Source organism: Melanerpes formicivorus, unplaced genomic scaffold (genome assembly GCF_026170545.1).
Source record: "Melanerpes formicivorus ecotype bairdi unplaced genomic scaffold, bMelFor1.0.p_v2 SCAF_1, whole genome shotgun sequence".
NCBI classification, from domain to species: Eukaryota; Metazoa; Chordata; class Aves; order Piciformes; family Picidae; genus Melanerpes; species Melanerpes formicivorus.
In genome coordinates, this window is record NW_027142353.1 from 40,310,230 (window position 1) to 40,330,617 (window position 20,388).

The window sequence follows — 20,388 nt, forward strand, 5'->3', positions numbered from 1 at the left end:
TGCAAAGTGAGGCCCAATGTGAGCATCAGGAACAATGTCAGGACACCTAGCAGGCAGCAGAGTCCTCTATCTGTTGCATATGTCTCAATTATCACTCCCCTTCTTGTTTCCTCTTCTACATTTTTTACCATTTCACCCCTCCTCATATCCTTTCTCTTTCTCTTCTCTTAGAAAAGTATCCATAAAGCTCCACTTGGAATAAAGAAACAGATTTGCTTACTCATCTGGTTATCACATTTCACATTGTAGGAAACAGCACCATGTTTTTCACACATTAAGCACTTTACATATGGCTATGATTAATTAGAAAATGTCTTCTGTTGTCAGCTTTACATACCAACTATCATCCCACCATGAGAGCATTTTTCCAGCTGTTGCAGAAGTGAGATACACCAGAGAGAATAATGTGCTCCTCCCCCTCCTGGCATCACCGCCCCTGCTTTAATGATGGGTCTCTTTTTCAGTTAGAGAAACAATCAGGAACTGGAGCAAGCAACACCAGAGAAATATGGAGCTGATGCCAAACACATTGTTGTGCTCTTCATCTTTTGTAAAACAATAGCAATAATAATACTTGTCACTAAACCATGCACCATCCACGGTCCTGGTGACCTTCCTGAACACTGAAGTCCACATCTCCACAGATAGATAGTCAAGACAAATAGCATATTGTCATGTTTCCTAGATACTAAATAATGTATTTTTTACCCTGAAGCTAGGAACAGGTAGGTGAGCATGTCTTGTGCTAAATGGATGCTGAAATTTGTCAAAACCAAATATCTGCACAAGAGCTAACTTCCCAAGCAATGAAGTCTCTTCACTGACCTTTCTATCAGATAGGATTCAAGAGACATGGTACAAATGTACCATGGGCATATGTCTTTTTAAGACAATCTACTCCTAAAGCTAACTTTCCCTTGAACAAGGCAAGTCATTGCAAGTGGCACACATTTAACCTACATTAGTTACTTAGCATGAATATTTCTGTCCCTGAGTTAGTCACCTTGGACTCCCCGTACATTTAAAAGAGAGAAGTAAACTTTTGGGGACTGTAATACATCTGTTCTGTTGTAGACAGCTACATTAGTCTTTAGATGGGTTTATCTTTCTCCACAGATTACAAATAGAGCCAAGTTAAATCAACCATATCAAAGGTTGTCTTCCCTGTGATAAACAGACCTCACACACGCTCAGGTTCACCTTTTCAAAGATGTCACACAGCACATTAAAAGAGTTGTTGCTTGCTCAGTTAGAAGCCTGGATCCTATGTCTTCTGTAGGCAAAAGTGAAAAGGAAAAAAAAAAAAAGAACAATCCCAGGGAACTGTGAACATCTGGAGGTTATTGTTAAGGTTCACTGCCGAAACACAAGCCTGAGAACAGTGAATAGAAGACATAAAAGGATGAGCACAAAAGGGACTAACATACTCAACAGTCATGGAAACACCATTGCCAAGACCTCTAGAAACTATAAGGTGAGCAGCCTGAGAAGGACATAGACTTATTCCAACTGAATTATAGAAATTATGCACTGGGGAAATTTGGGGTTGGAAGAGCCACAGAGACAAGGTGGAAAGAACTTGGAAAATTCTTCTACTGTTGATGAAATGTCCTTCACTGACCACAGACCAAGAAAAGTTTCCTGAAAATATCCAGCGGATGAAAGGCAGTAGTGAGGGTATGCATCAGTGCTCTATGCCTGTCATAAGGGAAGCCTGGGATATTTCCAAAGCTAGGTTGTGAACTTAGCATCCCGAGGAGATATTATCTGTTGTAATACCGAACACCCTGGAATTCAAATCTATGGCTACAAATTATGCAAAATACCCCTGTGCAGTTTGAAAGATGTTTAATAATTTGTATCAACACATCAATACTAGCACCAGAAAAATATCTATTTTTAAAAGTCAGAAAATATCACAACTGAAAATAAAATCTGAATTATTAGTTAAAAAGTTAATATACATAGACTGGAGAAGAGTGGGAACTTCCATCTGAGAGCAATACTGTAGCTGGTACTTTTCAATTTCTGTTTGGCAAATATTCAAATTAGTGATAACAAAAATGTTTTCAGGCTTACACTTACCAACAATTTCACTTGGCTCCTTATTGTAAAGTTTTTTGTTCCAGTAAAGAAGTCTGAGAAATGGAAAGGACACCAGAACAACAAGGCAGATACCAACAAACATATGCCCTGTGAAGGCTGCGAAATCCAGTCCCTGGAAATAAAAATGAAAACCTAAATTAAAAATCAGGTATTTTTCTATGTTACCTACAGGGGAAAATACTGAACTATGTGTACTTTAGAAACCAATAATAAATATAAAGCAATAAAGTCCATTCCAAGTGCAGCATGCTGCATATAATCTGTTTCCAGGAGATGAGAAACATTATACTGGAATTCAAAGAACTGAAAAATAACATTATGAGTTAATATGAAAAGCAATTTGTGTTCCTGACATGGACAGAATTACCCCAACAAATTTTTAAAAATCCAAACAAACAATGAAAGCAGAATAATGACCTTTCACTTTTCATTTAAATTATTGAATTAATTTTAAAACACACTGAATCATATAAATACTCCCAACTGAATGACCAGCTTTTGTTTTAAACTAAGGACAAAATGGATTTTTACAAAAATTCTGCCTGAATCACGATTTTTTCTAAATTCACGATGCTGTTCCACAATAACAATGTTAAATGTCAATATATTGTTTATTTTTCTGCCTGGTCAATAAATGGACACATTCTTTCCTCACATTTTGCTGAAAGTATTCTCAAAAAGGTTAGGCAGAATATATTAAAAACCAATAAGAATGGTGACATCTTGCCCTTAAACTTCACAGTTAGTCATGCTTTGAGCAGGACATTGGACTAGATGACCTCCAGGGCCCCTTTCAACTGAATTATTTGATGATATCATATTATGCACACTGTAGTGGATCAGGGTTAGCCTTTGGTCTGAGATTTTTTGAAGCAGTCTTCACTAACCTCTCCAAACAAAGTCTGTGAAACTCCAAGGGGGATCACATCCAAGTACTCTGGTAGCAAGGAACTGTTACATTCACAGAGTGAACAGGTGGTCTCAGCAGAGCTTGGAAGAAAGCATTGTCTCAGCCCTGGATAGCTCAAGTTGTTCAAACTGGGTTTTCAGAGCACCCACTGGCTCTAGAAAGTCATAGGATCTCCATGTGCCACACCTCTATGTCTCTGTGGGAACTTGCCTTTTACAAAATACCTGTGTGTTGCCTAGAGGCCCTTCCTTAGTGCCAAAACAGCTTCCCATGCAGTATCAGCTGGTACTACCTCCTGTGTGCTAAGACTGTTGGGGGCTTACTATCTTAAATATGTGTTCTTCTATACTGTCTCCTGCTAAAAGAATTTATGTGTAAATGTCCCAGCTGAAATGTCTCTAACTACAAAAAAGGAAAAAAATATATTCTGTATTGCACCACAGGGCATAATAAAATGCTACCAACACAAGGAGCTGATTAAGGTCATAAAGAACTCTCATCACCAGATAAAGATCTTTTACAAAAATCCATAGTTTGCAGACAGTTTAATAAATCTTAAAATATAAATATGCAGACCTTGGATTAGAATTTGATCATACTGAAATACAGGTTTCAGCTTCATGAGCTAAAAAAAATTAATAAATAATCATCCTTAGCTACTATTCTCTTCATGAATTAGAATATGATTGTTTTAAGAATCAGACATAAACATGTGATACCACTAAGGAAAATAATACATCTCCATTCAGTTTCCCTACATAATAAGTCAGCCAGTCAAATGACTGGCATCTCTGCAAGAGAGATTTACAATTCAGTTTTTATAAATGCTGAGAAAGACAGGCCTCTGCCAATTAAGTCAAGATCCAGAGCTGCAGGAGACATTTCTATGAAAAATGAAAGCAACTTTCATAACTCCAAGAAATTTACAAATAGGAACTGGAAATAAAATTAAATTCTGCAGAGGCTCCATTTTTTTAAGACCAGCCTTCAAAGTATATAAAGTATATACGGGGTGGCCCTGTACATTAGGGAATCTCTTGACGCCACAGAACTTGAGGATAAGGATGAACAGATTGCATGCCTATGGGTTAAAATCAGAGGGAGGGCTAACAAAACTGACATCCTGGTCGGAGCCTGTAATAGACCACCCAACCAGGATGAAGAGGTAGATGAAGTATTCTACAAGTAGCTGAAGGTCATCTGAAGATCACTAGCCCTTGTCCTTGTGGGTGACTTTAACCTGCCATATATCTGCTGGGAAATTAACACAGCAGAGAGAAGGCAGTCCAGAAGGTTCCTAGGAGGACAGCCTCTTGGCACAGCTGTTATGTGAGTCTACCAGGGGTGAGGCTTTGCTTGACCTGCTGTTCTCAAATAACAAAGGGCTGGTGGGTGATGTGATGGTAGGATGTCTAGGGTGCAGCAATTATGAAATAGTGGAGTTTTCAATATGCGGGGAAAGAAGAAGAAAAAACAACAAAACACTTACCTTCAACTTCTGGAGGGCAGACTTCAGCTTATTTAAGCAACTAACCCAGAGAGTACCCTGGGTAGCAGCCCTTACGAACAAAGGGGCCCAGGATGGTTGGACCAACTTCAACTAGGAACTTTTGAAGGCACAGGAATAGGCTGTGCCCATGTGCTGAAAGATCAGCCACCGGGAAGGTGACCGGCTTGGATGAGCAAGCAGCTCTTGAAGGAATTAAGGGGAAAAAAGACGCTGTATTGCCTTTGGAAAGGGGGGGAAGTAACTTGAGGTATAGTTAACGATGTTGTTAGATCATGTAGGAGAAAATTAGAGAGGCAAAAGCCCAGTTAGAACTTAAGCTGGCCACTTCTGTGAAGGACAATAAAAAGCATTTTTATAAATATATTAATTCTAAGAAGAGGGGTAAGAAGAACCTCCACTCTTTATGGGACTTGGAGACAAACGTAACTAAAGGTGAGAAAAAGTCAGAGATACTAAATACCTTTTTTGCCTTCATTTTCAACAGTAAGACAGAAGGACTTCAGGATAACTGGCCCCTGATTTCCTGGAGGACAATACTTGGACACATACCTAAGGACTAAAAAGTGTATGAAAGACTTGAGCAACTACTGGCTCAGTGGAAGGAAAACACAGGAGAAGGACAATGCTGCTGAGAAGGAAAGCACGAGAGAAGGAAAAGCCCGGGGCAATGCTGCTCTGAAGAAAGACAGAGAGAATACCAGGAGAGTCAAAATGACAGAGACATCACCATGGAGCCTGGAAGAAGCAGCACCCTCTCTCCATGTCCTAAGTTCTGCCTGCTGCAACTCATGGAGCTGAAGAGGCTGCCCAGAGGACCACATCTCTTTTACAGCCAAAGCCTCAGCACCCTTTCTCTACAGACCCAACATCTCCTGCAGCACCTTTCCTCCACAGACTCAAACTGTCTTGCCGGGGTGAAGGAGGTGGTAAAATAATTCCTTTCCTCTTCCCTTTCTCTCTTCTCTTCTCCCTCTCTATCTTCTTTCTCTCCACCTCTGATCCATCCACTTTTTTCTGTTAATAAATAGCCTCGATGTTAATATTTTGGCCTTGTTTGTGCCTCTAATTTCATAATACAAGAATATTCAAAAGAACTCAGTCTCTTTCCCTCTCTGGACTGAGACATCATCATCCCTGGAGATGTTAAAAAAATGATTGGGTGGGGCACTTGGAGCCATGGTTTAGTTATCAGTAGGTGTTAGGTATTAGGTAATAGGTTGGACTTGATGATCTCTGAGGTCTTTTCCAACCTGTTTAATTCTGTGACTCTGTCCGTATCCCTTATGTGCATTTACTTAATTGCATACACTTAAAATGGACAATAAACCAAATTTATGCATGGGTTGCATCTATGATTATAGAAAGATTATAGAAAAATCAGACAATTTTGGCCAGAAGAATCAGAAAATTTTGATCACAAAATACTCAAACCAAGAAAATTACTTTTACTCACATTCTAGTCTTACAAAAAGCAGTGGAAATTATGTATTCTTAGGCTGGTAGCAACATGCCCATATCATCAAGAAAGATACCAGTTACCAAGCAGAGTATGTCTGCAGGTATATTCAAATGTAAAGATATTGTAGGAAACAGGAACCCAACAAATCCTTGGGAACTCTCAAGTTTTAGTATGTGCTGTCTCCATCACATATTAATGGATCTTAAGTAAGTAATGGAATTCAAGTTAGTAGCTTGCTGCAAACAAATGTAAAGTTTTACAAAGTCACTGGCCTCTACACTTTGAATGTTGCACCAATTTCAGAGCAGAACAATCATGCTGTGCTACTGAAATGTCAAAATGCAGAATCTTCTCATATAAAATTACAGCACAAGAAATGTGTCACTTGAAACCCCTAACACCAATTTCTTTATAAAAATGAAAATCACGCTATCTTAGGAAGCAAACTAAAATACTGAGGTTAAAAACATGGTCTCAGGTCTGACTGATAGTTGAAAGGAATAGAAATGAGATGGAAACCACAATGCTCTTAAGAAGGCATCAGGATTAACACAGCTTCCTATTATACAAGTCTTCAAAATGATCAAAAGAGAAAAGAATTATCTACCAGATTTTTTGGACCATTACCCAGAGCTTACCCAAACTTTTCAAAGAGATTAGCAGCACCGAGATCCAGGATTTTGTTAAAGTTCATAATATCACCATATTGATTTTTCTATCTCTGAGATCTCTGGAGAAAGAGAAAACATGCTACTCTGCTGTGACTGCAGAACAGCTTTCTAATTCAGCTAAAACAAATAATTTTCTAACATAAAGTGTGCTTATTTCAGGAAAAAGCTTGTTTGACAGTATTGCCTGTGATAGTGCAAGGCTGGATTCAATTCACTTCCCATTCCTTGCTCCCAGATTTGCTCTCCATTACTTCCTTGCTTTGATCCACCAAAGCCAGTGAGTGAAAATGAACCCTGGCAATCACCAGTCTTGAACAGAGAACTGATACCCTGTAGCCATCATGCCTGATATCAGAAGGGTTCATAGTGAAAAACAGGCCACAGTATCACAGTATCACTAAGGTTGGAAGAGACCTCAAAGATCATCAACTGCTGCCCAGCCCAGTGTTTTGGGCCGGCTGCTCAGCACCAGCCTCTTTGCAACACATAGGATATGCTTCCAGGCAAGGATAAAGCAGGTTTCACACCAGAGTGTCAGGTAACCATTAGTTAACTGGCACCCTGTGAAGAACTTCAGGAGATTGAGGGATATACATCATATCACAAGCACAAGCAATGCATCAGAGGATAGCAAGATGGAGGCACACTAACTTCATCAGTTGCTTCTGTTCCCTTTCCCACACTCTAGAAAAGGTATGCAACATCTCCACAGAGCCTACATTCATATAATTTGTGCCTGTACATAATGTATTTTATACTTCCCAAGTCCTCGGTACTGCTGAGGCCAGAATTCAGCATTATCAAAACACATTAAAGTGCTCACATCTGCTGCACACCACAAAATGTCATTTTCATAAAGATTTTCTTTTTCCTGCACAATAGGCTGAAATAGAATTAACATGCACAGTAGGCAAGAAATACTTTTCTTCTGGGTGATTTCAATCCATCAGATAAATACGATGCAAGCTTCAAATGTCCTTTACTGGAGGCTAGACTGATTCTGTTCCCCAGTTGACAGGAATTCCAAAAACTTTGTTTTAGCAGGGCAAGAGCCTAAAGGTTCTACCATCTACAGATTCAGAGCTGAAGCAGAGACGGTATCTTTGACAGGTTTAGTTTTAAATGCAAAGTCAAATATATCAGTTTCATATTAAGAGGAAGTATTACAGTTTTTCCAAAATATTTATTTGCTGGCATCCTGATATTTTTTAATTTATTTATTGTTGCTTTTGGAAATGTGAAATTAACTTCTAGTAATTCAGACCTTCCCAGGAGATATCTGCCACTTTAGAGCAAAGACAAAGCAAAAAATTATGGTCAGGTGCAGCAATCCAGGGGGTAGCAAATACGATGCTTCTAGCCAGAATGCCCTATGCTTATATATTCATTTTGCAGGGATTTCTTTTTAGATTACAAGAGTGACTATGGGATGCTGAAACACCCAAATCCTCAGCAAACATCAGACAGAAGCTTTGTCACATGCTAAGACAGACAGTAGATAAGAGGATATAATCCAGTGGCTAGCACACGCTAGAACTGCCTTTGCTCTTACCATTACTTCTTTTAGGCAGATTTTAACTGGATATACAGTGCACACTATATTCACATCATCATTTTGCTCTGGAGATTTCCTCACCATGCATTCTCTAAAGAATTTGTAATAACGGCCTAGGCTTATGACACAAGCAACTTCTGATTTCAAAGATGTGGTTGTAGACACTTTTGAAGTTCCCAAATACAGGGTATTTAATGTTCAACCTTTCTAAAAGCAATGACCATTTTGAACTGGTTCATGCCCTATTATATATATAAAAATGGAATTCCAAAGCCTGAAGTGCATATCTCTTCAATGCTAACAATGGCCATTCAGTAGTGGTACTCTGAAGGTAGTAAAAAGTATTTTTAAAAGTTTTATATTCACTAAATAAATTTTCATTTTACACATAATGAAAACTTCTATTTTCCTTCCCTAATATCAAAATATAAGTTCTCCTTTGGGAAACTTCCCCAATTGTAACTAAGCACAAGCAAGAATACAACAATTCTTTTTTGTCTCATGCAAATCTTTCACTGATTCCAGGAATGGTGGTGGGGAATATCTCAGTATTATATATTAAACATTACTACAAAGACAAAATCCTTTTGGCATCCATTTGCATCAGAAGACAAATAAACAGATTTATCTCTACATTTTAATGAGTACACTGTAACAAAATGCTTATTTATTCAAGCATACTTTAAATAAAATGTCATACTATGAAAAGGAATTTCCCCAGAACCAAGGGAGAAAAAATATCTCCAGAACTACAGTAAACAAACAGTAAAGCATTTCTATCTCTATAACCCAACGACAGCCCCCAAAGTAACAGAGATGCATTTCATTTTTTATTGATTTAAAAACCAGGGTTTCCTAAGAATGTGTAAACTTGCACAATATCTTACTAGGCTGCTTTTAGAGACTGATGAACAACAGTAAAATTTGAGGAAAAACTAGTACAATTCCTTTCCTGATCATACCTAATAAAATAGAAAAAAACCCAACTACACAGTGTAATGCACTACTCTGACCCCTAGCAGCCCAAGTACTCCTGGACTTACTAAGCAAAAATGACACTGACAAGAAAGTAGAAGAGGATTAAAAGGGGAATTTCGATGACAATATCAAGGACAAAGATTTTCTGGAATGGCAAAAAACATGACCAGAATAATTAGAAGAGGTGAACCCCACACGTTTTCTGTAGAAAATATCATAATAGATACTATAAAAAATACTGCATAAGATGCTGCTTCCAAAATGACATTATTGCATTCCAGAACTTTTACCTCTGAAGTAGTTTTTTAAAAAACAAAAATAATAAATTTTACTTGGTACAAATATAACAGACATTCCACACATTTCAGAGGCAGATTTGTCTTTAATTGTATAACCTTTCCTCACAGCAGCCTTTTCTGTAACAGGTTTCATACATGAGACAACAATGCCTGTGTGTCTTTTTGGGAGCAAAAGAGAGCATGCTGGAACAGGCGGACAAAAATTTGGAATTGAACTATTAGATCAACAGTGCAGATTGTAAGAGGCCAGATGGTTAAGCTCCCTTGCTGCCCTCACGCTTGGCTTTATCCAGTTACTCCTGCCAGAGCTCTCCCAGATCTCCCAAATCTCCTTTAGAGGGGTGAGTCCTAAGCAGAGAGGGCATAAGCTAGTTCATGCCACCTTGCCTCAGAGCCAAAGATAAGTCTTTGATGCTCTTTTGCTTATGTACATAGATATAACAGTTAAGAATATAGGAAAGAAGCAGTACAAGTCCCATGGTCCTGTGTTCAATCTGATCCATTTTACTACCTCCTGATTTCTGTGATACAACAAAAGATCTGAAAACATCCAGGGTGGAAACACTGGACAAGTTTGTGTATTTGTTTCAAATACAGAATTTCTATGTCACTTCTTCTAGGGAATTTATACATGTGAGTTCTCCTAAAGCTATCAATATCTCGTTCAGGAGAAACATTAAATTCTTTCCTTTCAGTGTGACTGCTTAATTGCTTCCAATGTTTATAGCAATTTCTAAAGGTTCTACAGAGATTATGAGCTTCTATGCATTTCGGAAAATGACCTTCATGACAGGTGCTAATTATGTGCTTTTAGGGGAAAAATAATGTTTCAGTAGTTGAGCAGAGTTCATATTTTAAAATGTAAAAATTTAGCTATCAAATCCTTAGCCACAAATATTACAGTCTCCAAAGTCATCAATCAAACAAACTAATCGCAGCATATTTCAAATATATTGAAGGTAAACAATTTATTAAATACTATTAATTTTCAAGGCCAATTTCCATCCTGGACAGTACCTAATTAATTTTAGTATACTTAGTTAACTAGAAGACAGCCAGTTTTATTGCAGCAATAAAAACAATTGATTCCAAAATAAATTTAAAAAGTCTAGAATTTTACGCTACAATTTCTTCATCTCACTTTCACAGGTATTTTCACTCTAGCCCATTGAATTTCTTTTAATATATTTATCTGGGGAGTTTATGACACCTGGCCAAAACAAAAAATGCTTATTTGCTGTTCTATGGACTTATGCATTACATTACTACACCTTCCATTTTGCTGCCTGGTGATGGATGTGAAGGGACAGATAGAAAGCAGAGCTGCCCCATCCCAACAAGGACTGTCCCTTACCTCTGGAGAAGATAGCCTCTGTCCTGCCCCCAGCCCACCAGAGACAGGTGGCATATCAAGTGATACCTGATGCCCTCTTGTTCAGGGGGGCAGCTATAACCAAAAGCATGAAAAAACCATGCGAGCATCAGCTCTATGCAGAAGATAAAGGCTGCAGACATGAACACCTGCCAGCAGTGGCTCAACCTGTTCACAAGGCAGAAAGCGCCATATGGATGGGAGGAGATGGAGCGACTGGGACAGTCTCCCTGGCAGGTGTCTGAAGTCCTGCAGTCCCACCCAGCACCATCCACCATAGCCTTTCCTTTAGCACCAACCACCTAGCAAAATCAAAGGACATAAGAGCCAAACATTGGAAGCTCAAATTTGCCATTGCAGCCTAGAGATAGCAAAATGTTGGCAGGAAGTAGGAGCCAGCTGTGGCCCATGTTGCATGGGAGGACCCTCCCACCCCTCTCCTCTCACCCCTCACCCCTCACATATTCTTGGGCTGCAGCTGAAGGACAAAGTCTTTGTCTGAAGTGGACTCCTGTATGATGTGGGTCTGGGTGGGAAATGCAGCCACTTAAAATGTAGAGATTTGCACATGGATAATTATTTCTGGTTTTCAATTTCTCAAAAGGAATCAAACTATGTTAATATACTTCACTTTTGGGAGAAAGTGTATTCTGAAAAAAAGTTTGGATTTTCATCTTGATTTACGTGGGGGTTTGTTGGGTTTTGGTTGTTGGTTTTTTTTTTTTTTAGATTGCTGCTTTCTCATTACAGCTCTTCATCATTTTGATTCCTTCTTCACTTTGCCACTGGCAAGGAATTGCACCAGCACCATTAAAAAAAAAATAAAATAAAAAAAAACGCTATTCTGAGTCTATAACAAAAGTTCTATTCTTCCTCACAGTTTTGTGTCCCACCCCCCCCCTCAAAGATCACTCTGTTCTAATCATTCTACTAAGAAAGGAATAGCATGACAGAAAAAGTGGATTATATTCTGCTTACATGACTGTCTGGGGGAAGAGGAGGTTTAATGCTGTGTAAGTCAACAATAGTACCAAAGAGCTTGCAGTACTTACCTCCTTTCTCAGCTCCTGCTTAGAAACAATAATCACATTTGGAGGATCTCCAACAGCTGTGGCAGCCCCCCCAATATTTGTGAAGATTACTTCTGCAATCAGGACTTGCCTAGGATCCAGATTAAGCACTTCACAGAGCCTGCAATATAAAGACAATTAAATAAACCTCTTTTCCTATGACTAAATTACCTTAAAATTTCTAAAATTTACAAAAGGCAGTCACTTCACTGAAAAATTCCAGGATTCTAAACATAAACAAATTGTGTACACATTGCTGAAGTTTTAATTGTGCTACATTATATGTGCTACAGTAATTATTGCAATGTAAATGCACAAATATAATGCAATAATAAATGGTTACCAAATGACCTAATTGTGGCCTTCCAGTATCTGAAGGGGGCCTACGGGAAGGCTGGGGAAGGACTTCTCAGGATCTCAGGTAGTGATAGGACTAGGGGGAATGGAATGAAGCTGGAGGTGGGGAGATTCAGGCTAGATGTGAGGAGGAGGTTCTTCACCATGAGAGTGGTGAGACCCTGGAATGGGTTGTCCAGGGAGGTGGTCGAGGCCCCGTCCCTGGGGGTGTTTAAGACCAGGCTGGATGAGGCTCTGGCCAGCCTGATCTAGTGTAGGGTGTCCCTGCCCATGGCAGGGGGGTTGGAACTAGATGATCATTGTGGTCCCTTCCAACCCTGAATGAAACTATGAAACTACGAATGCCTTTTTAAAAGATTGTCCTTGAACATAATCAACTACTACCAGAGTTGGTCTACACAGAAAATAGCATTTAATATTTTCAGCATGATATAACTTCTTAAACCATGGTTCCCAGGCTGTATTTACCCACCAAAAAAAAAAATCTCAACCCGCAACATCTAGGCAACCACAGGCTCTGTACTCAGCATCAGTTACTGACTTTCTAGTGGGCAGCAGTGGTAGAGGATTGCACAGACAGCCCTATTAGACATGAATCATCTATTAGTTACCTCAGTTTTCAGCCTCAGTTTATCCAGTTTGCTCTGGTCCTGTTTTTCCCCTTCTCTAAAGCTTGATCATAAGTATTTTTATTTGTAATGCAACAAGAGTAGAAAATGCACTTTCTTCATTATTAAAAAAAGTCTCCCAAAGTTTTGAACAGCTCAAAAACATCTAATAGTTCTTTAGCAAGATTATTTAATAAGGAAAATTAAAATGTTTCTAAAGCATCTTTAAGTGCTGTGGTACGTACTGGGGTTCACTGAGTAACCTCATGATCCATTTCAACTCAGAGCCCACTTACACACAGTAATCTTCACATAGATTACTTCAACTCACACAAATTTCATTTATGCACAGAACTACACAATCTGCTCGTTTGTGAAGCACACATTTTACTTCAGACTTGGACCATGGAATAAAAGGCTGAAAGTTAAAGTCACACCTGAGCACTTTGGAATAAGGAATTACTGCTTTCCTGTTCATGGCTTATCAAAACATTGCTCCAGTGCATAAAGATGGAGGTCGCACTTAAATTATTGCCCTCTCTACCTAATACTGGATTAGGGGAAGAGTGGGAGGCAAGAATGCTTTCTCGGGATTGCTTTTGCTGTAGTGCTGTCACATGTGGAGTTCCCTGAAGGAAGAGCTGATCTTTACTGTTCAAAGTCAGTATTATTAAAACCTATATTTCAAAGATAAGTGTATATTGGACAAAAGCTTACCCTGACGCACTTATCCTGTCACCAAGAGTGTCATTTGAAAAGTAAGAAAAAAGTCATATGATACATATGTCAACACATAAAAACTCCACAACAAAATAACTGTGCAAAACTGCACTATTTCCCCAACAGCATAAAATTATCCAGTTTAAAAGTACTTTGTAGTACAGCAAGCACAACTGTATCAATTGCAACTGTAACCTCACTACTCCTTGATTTCTCAGTGTTTCAAAACATAACCTTAGCTACTCTTTAGGCATTCTTTTTTTATGGACCTAGTTACACCTTTAAAAAAAAAAATAATAAAAAATAGAACTTCTCATATTTACCAGGAAGGGTCAAACCCAAAATATAAACCCATCACAATGTGTTGGCTACATGGTAGAATGAAAGCTCTTCATTTTACTTAACCCTGGCTATATAATTATCCAAGGCTAAAAGCATTTCCTTTTTTTCAGTTTCAAATAACAAAGTATCATCTTGAAAATAAACTATAGCTAAAAAGAAGTAGTTACTGAAATTTTTGTCAGCTTACTACAAAATGTAGAGTGAAACCAGTATCATGTTTTGCAGCTTATTAATGGAAATATAAATCTTTATATTCATAGAGTCAATAGGATTTTCTGTAAGCTTTGTCTCCATGGCAATGACAACACAGTGCAACATAGTGAAGCTGTAAACGAGGGCTGAAAACAATGACAGTAAGACAAAAGCAAAAAGTGATTCCCAGCATGAAGCTTTTAGAAATAGGCAATTATTTGGTCTTACTAGATGGGATAAAATTTTAGCTTTGATTCTGATTTAAATGCAAATATTTCCCACATAGAGAGTTTCTCTTTCGTCAGTGTTAGAAATTAATTTGGTATAAAACTGAAGAGAATGTTCGTACGAAGCCATATGTGGAGAAGAGAAAGTGGAACAAGAAAGCTGCACTGGGAAGATTTCTTCTCAATTGAAGGATTTTTTTTATATTAAGGACAATTAACAACTAGAACAACCTCACCACAGATGTGGTAGACTCCCTGTTTCTGGAGGTTTTCAAGATGTGGCTTAACAGGGTCATAGACAATTTCATCTAGACTCCACTCCCTCTCCTATGGAGGTTGGACCAGATGATCTTTTGAGGTCGCTTCTACGTGGTCTTCTCTATAATTCTTTGAAAACAGAATAATTGCTAGAGTAGCTCTGCCTATGAGCAGTAGGTAGTTCATGATGCATTGACATCTGGATTTCAATCTGTCCCCATTTATAGGTAATGCAAAATATTCTGCAACACAGCTAAGGAAACTTGGTGTTTAATAGTTCCAATATTGCTTACTGCTGGGGGAGAAATTATTGATTGGAGTAACACAAAGTGATCTCACCAAAATATAATCAGACAGAAGACAAATGGAGCTTTAAATTCACCAGATGATTCCCAAAATACAACAAATTCTACTTGCAAGATTGTTCTCTATTGCTTTACACTGAGTTTTAAAGTGGGAGCATATCCTAACAGAATTTTGTGTACTTTAACATGATAATGACTGCAAGCATTACATTATTTACACATTTCAAAAACACACTAGATCTTTCTGAAACCTGACTGGATTAATCAGGTTTGCCTGGCCAGACACAGGTTAAATTCAGGTTAAGCTGTAATTTATAATCGCACGTTGATTAAATGTAGTTGCAAATCATGTGTTATTAATTTATAGATATCTTAAGCAATTAAATTCACTGCTCTCTATTAAAAATGCCAAATATCTAATCTCCAGTTGTGAAATTAACCAGTGGCTTCACCAATGTCATGATCACCAGCAGGAAGAAAATTCTGAGATTTATATTCCCGCAAAAAAGCTTTTACTTGAAATCTGGATAGTATTTTTAATTTGTTTGTGATTTGTATTAAAAGAGATAACATCTGCACTAAGGCATAAATTACTATCTAAAATTGGATATTAGCCAGTAAAGAACAGATACAGCTTTATTTAAAAAATTACCCTGTTTACAGGAAAGAAATTTCATGTGCTAGAGAGCATTTGCTGCAATATGTTATTGCAGCTCAGACATGGAGATGAACTAGAATAGTTGGCTGCCAAGGCATTATAACTGGCTTCAGATATGGCCTTACTATTAACAGAAAGGGTAAAGGCAACAGAACACTTGAAAATGTTAGCTCTTTACCTTACTACAATAATAAACTATGAATATGAGTCAGCAGTGTGCTCAGGTGGCCAAGACCAACAGCATCCTGGTGTGTATCAGGAATAGTGTGACCAACAGAGCCATGGAAGTGATCACGCCCCTATACTCAGCACTGTGTTCAGTTTTGGGTGCCTCACTACAAGAAAGACATTTTGTTGCTGCATCATGTCCAGAAAAGGGCAACAAAACTGGTGAAGGCTCTAGAGAACTTATGATGAGCAGGTGAGAGAACTGGGACCACTTAGTCTGGAGACAAGGAGGATGAAAGGGAGACACTGCTCTCTACAACTACATGAAAGGAGTCTGGGGGGAGGTAGGTGTTAGTCTTTTCTCTTAAGTAACTGGAGATAAGACAAGAAGGAATGACTGCAAGTTACGCCAAGGGAGTGTTTCATTAGATATCAGGAAAAATTTCTTCACCAAAAATTGGTCAAGCATTGGAATGGGCTGCCCAGGGAGGCAGTGGAGTTGCCATTCCTGGAGGTGTTAAAAAAAACATGTAGACATGACACTTTGGGACATCATTTATTGGGCATGGTGACGTTGAGCTGACAGACTTGATGATCTTAGAGGTTATTTCCAACCTTGATAATTCTATGAGTATTTGAAGTTTTGATTTCCATTTAGATGATCAAAAAAAGTCCAAACAAGCATTTTGCACATGTCTATTACTGATTGCTGTCTATAAAAGACCAAGTCCAAAACCATAACAACAAAGTACCTTATGGTTACTGGAGTAAAGAGCAGCATAGTGGTAACGTTGTCCAGAAATGCAGAAAGAATTGCAGCAATGAGGCACAGAAGTGTAATCATGGCCCACACCTTGCCTCTAGATAATCGATAAGCCTGATAAAACCAAACAGAAGTAAAATTAAGGGATCAGATCACTCCATTTTAGCTTTTAAAAAAATTATAGATAAGACAACTTCATCAAATATGAGACAACAGTGAGCTCAGAGCACTTACTGCTCCATGCACATCCAACAGCACTCTTTCCCATATTAATTAATTTTGGAAAGAAAAAAAAAAAAAAAAAGAAGATGGAAGTTGGCAAGCATTTCCATCATGCAGAGAAAGAGAAAAGTTGGAAGAGAATCTGCTCTCCATATCTGATCTGTGGAAGTAGTAGGGCTGAGTCCCCATGTGCTGCCTGCATGACCAAGTGGACTAATGTGGTTCACATCTCCCACTCCTTCCACACACTGGGATACCTTCCTCATCCTCAGAGCGGCACTGGGGCATTTATGTAGGCAGGGGTTGTGTCCATCTATGTTTGTTTAGGGGATCTATGCTCAAAAAAGCCCATGTCACTTTTCTTTCATTCCACTCTTCTCCAGAAAATTAAGATTTGCAGCATGTGAAGGAGTCTTTCACCATGGGTAGAACTTGCTTTACACCAATTCATCAGAATTTTCTTTGGTTCTGCTATCGTGCAAAGGTCTGTGGCCTGTTTTCACATGTGATCATAAAACTCATTTTCTTTCCCCTACTGCCATGCACAAATACAGAGTCAAAGAATGTTATGGGTTGGAAGGGATTTCTCGAGATTATTGAGTCCAATCTCCCTGCCAAAGCAGGATCACCTAGGGCAAGTGCGATAGGTTAACACACATCCTGGAAGGAGGAGGGGAGGGCTTGTAAGAGCATTGTCCTCCCTTCAGGGTGTTTTCCCCCTGGGAAACAGTTAATCTGTTCCACTCCCCCTCCCTGTCCAGCACAGGTATAAAAAGGAAGACACTGCCACCCACTGCAGGCTTGAACCCACACCCCAAGATTAAGGGTCTCATACTCTGCCAACTGAGCCATCCAGTAATGCATCCAGGAAGATTTTAAAAGTCTCTAGGGAAGGAGACTCCACAACCTCTTGGGGCAGCCTGTTCCAGTGCCCCATCCTCATAAAGTGTCTCCTTGTGTTGAGATGGAACCTCCTGTGCTCTAGCTTGTACCTGTTGTACTATCATCAGGCACTACTAAAAAGAGATTGGCACCTTCATCTTGACTCCCACCACTCAGATATTTATATACATTGGTAAAATCTCCTCTCAGCCTTCTCTTCTCAAGATTAAACAGCCCCAGTTCTCTTAGTCTTTCTTCATAGGAGATATCAGGTATCAGTTACAGCAGAACTGGGGAAATCAGTGGAATAACACAGTATTATATTGTTTGTATGCGTGTGTACACTACTGGGGGAGGGAGGGCACTTTATCCTGTAGAAACAGAATTACTTTAAGGGATTCCTCTCACCCCTATAAAGATTTTTTCAAAATCACAAGCTGACTGCTGACATTTCTAATGTGATTAAGTACACACTGCTCTAAGAAAAGTTATTCAAAGATGGTGTTTAGTGTAACAGATCTGATTAAATAATCAGTAGTAATTAAGAGTAGCAAAATAACCCTACCTTTACTGCACAGTAGTCGAAGAATCCAGTCTCTGAAAATATGGCTACCAAAACCATCTACCAAAAGATGGAGAAAAAGAGAGTAGCTTGCAACTTAATTATCACACAAAACCAAATTGTGGTAGTTTGTGATCCTGATCAAAGTCTTTATCTGATACAGGTCTGAGAATCTGATCACTATCATCTTAGGGTATCCACTACAGCTACCAGATATCTCTTGTTAATGTGCCATGAAATTTAGTTCTCAACATAAAAACTCTGTAAATGTCATACTAGTCTCATCTAATCTTATTTGTAGTTACCAAGTGGGCATCATACATTAAGTTCTCAGTGTATCTCCCTTGTGTCATTAACCAAAAAGTCAAGAAGTGTGTTTGCTTTCTGCAGTAAGGCTCTACATAGGGCAGAAATCTGAGGATCCAAGAATTTCTTGTGTTTTCCTATATTTCTGGAAACATTCCTCTCATTACATCTTTGCTAAAAACACATTTTTTTTTTTTTTCTTCTTCTGTGGGTAAAATGGAGAGCAGTTTTAGGAAATATAAAAAGCTCAGAATGGCAACAGATAATTGCACATTTTCCTCTTTATGTGATATATTTTGTATTAGAGATTAGTAGCATTTGGACAACTCTTCTTACCATAAATCGCTCTGGGCAAAGAAATTAAATAAACATATGATTACAATCAGATCAGATATTTGTCCTTTACTTTTGTGTCCTTATTTTTCTTTTTCATTTTTCTTTGCTTTTCCTGCATAGCACTGACTAAGAAAAAGGAAATTACTTTTCCAGCAGATTGTGTTTGAGGAAGGTTTTGAGTAAACAAAATTAACAAGATAATGAGAGTGATAATACTTGGAACTCAAACAGATCTTTCCTTTTATAAGCCTCAAGGATATTTTTAGTATCTTATCAACACAGTTTATAGATTTAAAAAACTAGAAAAGGATCAACATTTTTTAAAGGGTTCTTCAGATCAGCTTCTTTTTTTGATAAATCCCTTAAGGCCCAAGTTTTCATCATAACATGCCCCAGTAAAGTACAATTAGCAAAACATTTAAAAGGGAAACCTCTCCATATTGAATGTGATTATTTCAGCATATTTAGAGCAAAAGATACATTGTAGTTACCATTCCAAAGAGCAATGCCAATGTCTCATAATCAATCCATTCTACCACTTTGACCATACTTGGCCTCTGCAATCAAAAAATTCGATTATCAATGAATGCCATGAAACAGCTAACTTCTGATTAGCTATAAAATATAAACTGCACTTGATTGATGAATCTTTTAAGTAAGTTAAGATAGAAATTAAGAAGTCTTTCTAAGAGGTATATACAAAAGACTTGTGGTGGGTTGAAGTTTCCCGTCACGCTAACTTAGCACAACTAACTCAGCTGGAAGCAAATGAAAGCTGTATTTACATGCAAAAACTATACTCTACAATGGAATGCAACGGATATGTCCAAAATATACAGTATTTACAATATTATACAGATACTTACAATTAGCAAATAACACAGAAATCCCCCTGGCAGCCCTCTGGTTCTCACCCTCTCCTCCCCCCACCCCCCCAGAAACATCCTCCCCCCTGTACCAGAAGGAAAGAGGAGTATGAGAGGAAGCCAGAAGTGTTATATCTCCCCAGCAGAATAGCCAAGCCAGAGAAAAAAAGCAAAGGAATAGGAATGGAAGTGAAATGTGAAAGACTGTTATGGTACAGCTCCTATATCCCCAGGCTTCCATCCAATGAATTTGTTTAGAATAATCTTTTTATTTCCTTTTTACACCCAATAGTGAATTGTTTATGGTTTTCTACTTTTCTGTTTGAAATCTGCAGCTAAAGTTTAAAGGCATAGCCTAAAACTGCTACATTATTAATTACCATTATTACTGCTATTATTATTAATTCAAAGTATTTCTGGCATCCTAAGTGGGTCATTATCAAAAGCTTACATTAGGCTATTGGTTTATCTAATTTTTCCATATGTAGAATGAAAGAAATAACAGGCCACCAAATTGTATGGTATGCTCCAGTTTCCTTTTTGGTAAGAGAACAAAAGCATACCACCTCACCTGTGAACAGACCTCAGGAAATATGTGGGAACATAGCAATGATGTGATGACCAGTTATGAGAAAAACAGTTAGACATAGCTTTCACTAAATATCAACTAAGAGTAAGCAGGTGGG

General features: G+C 38.3%; 1 protein-coding gene across 1 annotated transcript in view; it reads right to left on the reverse strand.

Annotated features, from left to right (window-relative positions):
- The window catches only part of OCA2 (OCA2 melanosomal transmembrane protein), a 221,053-nt gene that overhangs the window by 104,145 nt on the left and 96,520 nt on the right, over positions 1-20,388 (reverse strand). Inside the window, exons 11-15 of the mRNA XM_068140672.1 lie at positions 19,328-19,393; positions 18,198-18,254; positions 16,518-16,642; positions 11,913-12,051; positions 2,086-2,218 (exon numbers count right to left, since the gene is read on the reverse strand). Coding sequence (XP_067996773.1) covers positions 2,086-2,218; positions 11,913-12,051; positions 16,518-16,642; positions 18,198-18,254; positions 19,328-19,393 — 520 coding nt within the window. The remainder of the gene's footprint in view (positions 1-2,085; positions 2,219-11,912; positions 12,052-16,517; positions 16,643-18,197; positions 18,255-19,327; positions 19,394-20,388) is intronic.